The sequence below is a fragment of the Rhincodon typus genome, unplaced genomic scaffold (genome assembly GCF_021869965.1).
Source record: "Rhincodon typus isolate 14 unplaced genomic scaffold, sRhiTyp1.1 hic_rhity00000061, whole genome shotgun sequence".
Taxonomy (NCBI): domain Eukaryota; kingdom Metazoa; phylum Chordata; class Chondrichthyes; order Orectolobiformes; family Rhincodontidae; genus Rhincodon; species Rhincodon typus.
Window position 1 is genome coordinate 212,893 of NW_025965699.1, and position 3,550 is coordinate 216,442.

At 51.5% G+C, this 3,550-nt stretch overlaps 1 protein-coding gene across 1 annotated transcript in view; it reads right to left on the bottom strand.

The window, feature by feature from the left end:
* Window positions 1-1,814: 1,814 nt before the first annotated feature.
* LOC125488198 (zinc finger protein ubi-d4-like) overlaps window positions 1,815-3,550 on the bottom strand; it is a 10,517-nt gene continuing 8,781 nt past the window's right edge. Inside the window, exons 3-4 of the mRNA XM_048621122.1 lie at window positions 3,048-3,155; window positions 1,815-2,035 (exon numbers count right to left, since the gene is read on the bottom strand). Of these exons, the coding sequence (XP_048477079.1) occupies window positions 1,815-2,035; window positions 3,048-3,155 (329 nt within the window). The remainder of the gene's footprint in view (window positions 2,036-3,047; window positions 3,156-3,550) is intronic.

The following is a 3,550-nucleotide window of genomic DNA, read 5'->3' on the forward strand; positions in this document are numbered from 1 at the left end:
CTACTTTTGCAGGCAGGGCATTCCACGCCCTTACTACTCTCTGAGTAAATAACCTACCTCTGACATCTGTCCTATATCTATCACCCCTCAATTTAAAGCTATGTCCCCTTGTGCTAGTCATCACCATCGGAGGAAAAAGGCTCTCACTGTCCACGCTATCTAATCCTCTGATCATCTTGTATGTCTCTATTAAGTTACTGACACCTTCCATTACTTTAATGATGATTGATACCTCATTTTCAGGTATGCCTGGTGCTGCTCCTGGCACACCCTCCTGCACTCTCCAATGAACCAGGGCTGACCCCCTGATTTGATGGTAATGGCTGAGTAGGGGATATCCTGGGCCATGAGGTTACAGATTGTCCTGGGAGTACAATTCTACTGCTGTTGTCTTTAGTTGCTAGATCTGTGTGAAGTCTGTCCCACTTAGCATGGTGACAGTGCCACACAACACGATGGAGGTCATTCTCAGTGTAGGGGCAGGACCTCATCTCCTCAAGGACTGTGCGGTTGTCACTCTTACCAATAATGTCATGGACTGATGAATCTATAATTGGCAGATGAATAAGGATGAGGTCAAGTATGTTTCTCCCTCTTGTTGGTTTCCTCACCACCTGCCGCAGACCTACTCTAGCAGCTATGTCCTTTAGGAACTGCAAATGGAGTCAGAGTCAACACAGTGTGGAGCTGGAGGAACACAGCAGTCCAGGCAGCATCCGAGGCGTAGGAAACCCAATACTTTCAGTCAGGACTGACCCAAAACGTCGACTTTCCTACTCCTCTGATGCTGCCACTCCTTTAGGATCCGAGCAGCTCGATCAGTAGTACTGCTGCTGAGCCACTCTTGGTGGTGGACATTGAAATCCCCCACCCAGAGTACATTTTAACCTGAAGCCACGAGACTTCATGGGGTCCAGAGTCAATGTTGAGGACACCCAGGGCAACTCCCCTCCAGACTGTATCCCACTGTGACACACCCCTCTGCTGGGTCTGTCCTGCCGTTGATGGTGGTGTAGGGGCCATTGCCTGGGAGTATGACTGTGTCAAGCTGTTGCTTGACTAGTCTGTGAGACAGCTCTCCCAATTTTGGCACAAGGCCCCACACTTTAGTCAGAAGGACTTTACAGGGTCTGTATATGCGGTTGTCTTTTCCAGTGCCTAGGTGAATGCCAGGGGTTCCAACCAGTTTAATTTCTCTGTTGAGACTTCTTAGCAATTGATTCAACTGAATGGCTTGCTCAGCCATTTCAGAGGGCAGTTAAGAGTCAACCACATTGCTGTGGGTCTGGAGTCACACATAGGCCAGACCAGGTAAGGACATTAATGAGCCAGACTGGCTTTTCCCCACAATCGACAATGGGAGTTCATGCTGAGCAGTACATTCTTAATTCCAGATATGTTTTATTGAATTCAAATTCCACCAATTGCTATGGTGAGATTTGAACCCAGGTCCCCAGAGCAGCTGAGCTGCTGGATTAAGAGTCTAGAGATAGTATCACTAGGCCAACCCTTTGCAGTAAAGAATTCCACAGATTCACTATCCTCAGAGAGGAAATTCCTCCTCATCTGTGTGAAATGGCTGACCCTTTACTGTAGGGTTATGCTTCTGTGCTGAGACTGTACACACCTTCCTGGCACAGCTGACCCTTTACTATAGGGCTATGTCTCTGTGCTGAGACTGTACACACCTTCCTAGCACGGCTGACCCTTTACTCTAGGGTTATGTCTCTGTGCTGAGACTGTACACACCTTCCTAGCACGGCTGACCCTTTACTGTAGGGTTATGTCTCTGTGCTGAGACTGTACACACCTTCCTAGCATGGCTGACCCTTTACTGTAGGGTTATGTCTCTGTGCTGAGACTGTACACACCTTCCTGGCACGGCTGTTGTTCACAGGGTAGTCATTAAGACTGTCATCATCTCGGTGGTCAGATATTCCTCGCTGTTTCTCCACAGCCTCTCCTCGCAGTAAGGCCTCCAGGCTGCTGCCATCAGGGGGCACCAAAACATCCTTCTTCAGGCCCAAATCTAGCTCTGTGGATGAAAGAGAAACCAGCTCACAGCAAGGAGCCCAGGAATAGGGTGACACCTCCTCATTTCAAACACTTCTCTTCATCATCTGTACGATAACACATCAGGGGCACTGCTTTCAATTATGGAATATAGCACAAGTGGTTATAGAGTAAAGCTCCCTCTACACTGTACCCTACATCAAACACTCCCAGGACAGGGACAGCACGGGGTTAGATACAGAGTAAAGCTCCCTCTACACTGTACCCTACATCAAACACTCCCAGGACAGGGACAGCACAGGGTTAGATACAGAGTAAAGCTCCCTCTACACTGTTCCCCGCATCAAACACTCCCAGGACAGGGACAGCACGGGGTTAGATACAGAGTAAAGCTCCCTGCACACTGTCCCCCATCAAACACTCCCAGGACAGGGACAGCACAGGGTTAGATACACAGTAAAGCTCCCTGTACACTGTCCCCTCACATCAAACACTCCCAGGGACAGGGACAGGGACAGCGACAGCACGGGGTTAGATACAGAGTAAAGCTCCCTGTACACTGTCCCCTCATCAAACACTCCCAGGGACAGGGACAGCACGGGGTTAGATACAGAGTAAAGCTCCCTCTACACTGTCCCCACCACCATCAAACACACCCAGGACAGGGACAGCACAGGGTTAGATATGGAGTGAAGTGGGATTCTGGATGACTGATTCCTCTGGAACCTCCCGAATGGAGTGCAGGCCTGAGGGTCAGGTAGCTGCATGGGGACAGCACTCAGCTGGAAGGGTACGAAGTCGCCATCCTGTGGGAGCTCTGGCTGTGAGAAAGAAACAAATTACCAACACTGAACATTGCTCAAGATGGCTGCCACAGGGTCGGTGCCTGTTACCACGGTGACTTCACTGATCTGGGAGTTGTAGGGATGTACCACATCCAGAGCAGCAGGCCCTACACTAGGCAAGAACTCCTGATGCTACTCCCTCAGGCTGCCATATTCACAGATTTCCACAGAGTCTATCCTTGTGGGTACCTGGTTTAAGAGCTGTGAAGCTAAGGTGTGGGTCCTCAGGGGGATGTGCCCTCCTCTTCTTCCTCCAGCGACGAGCAGGGTAAGTGTAGAGCTGTCCTGGGGCCATTCCTGCAGCACAGCAAGCAGAAGACACATCCTTACAGTTCTTCCAGCAACCAGCACGATGCCCCAGACCTAGAATACTGAGCACCTCCCTACTACACGCACCCCTGCCCCATACAGTCACTCCATTTTCCATATAGCCCTGTCCCACTGAGCAAGTCCCCGTCACACAGGGACCTGTCCCACTGAGCGACCCCCCCGTCACACAGGGCCCTGTCCCACTGAGCGATCCCCCCGTCACACAGGGCCCTGTCCCACTGAGCGATCCCCCCGTCACACAGGGCCCTGTCCCACTGAGCGATCCCCCCGTCACACAGGGCCCTGTCCCACTGAGCGACTCCCCGTCACACAGGGCCCTGTCCCACTGAGCGACTCCCCGTCACACAGGGCCCTGTCCCACT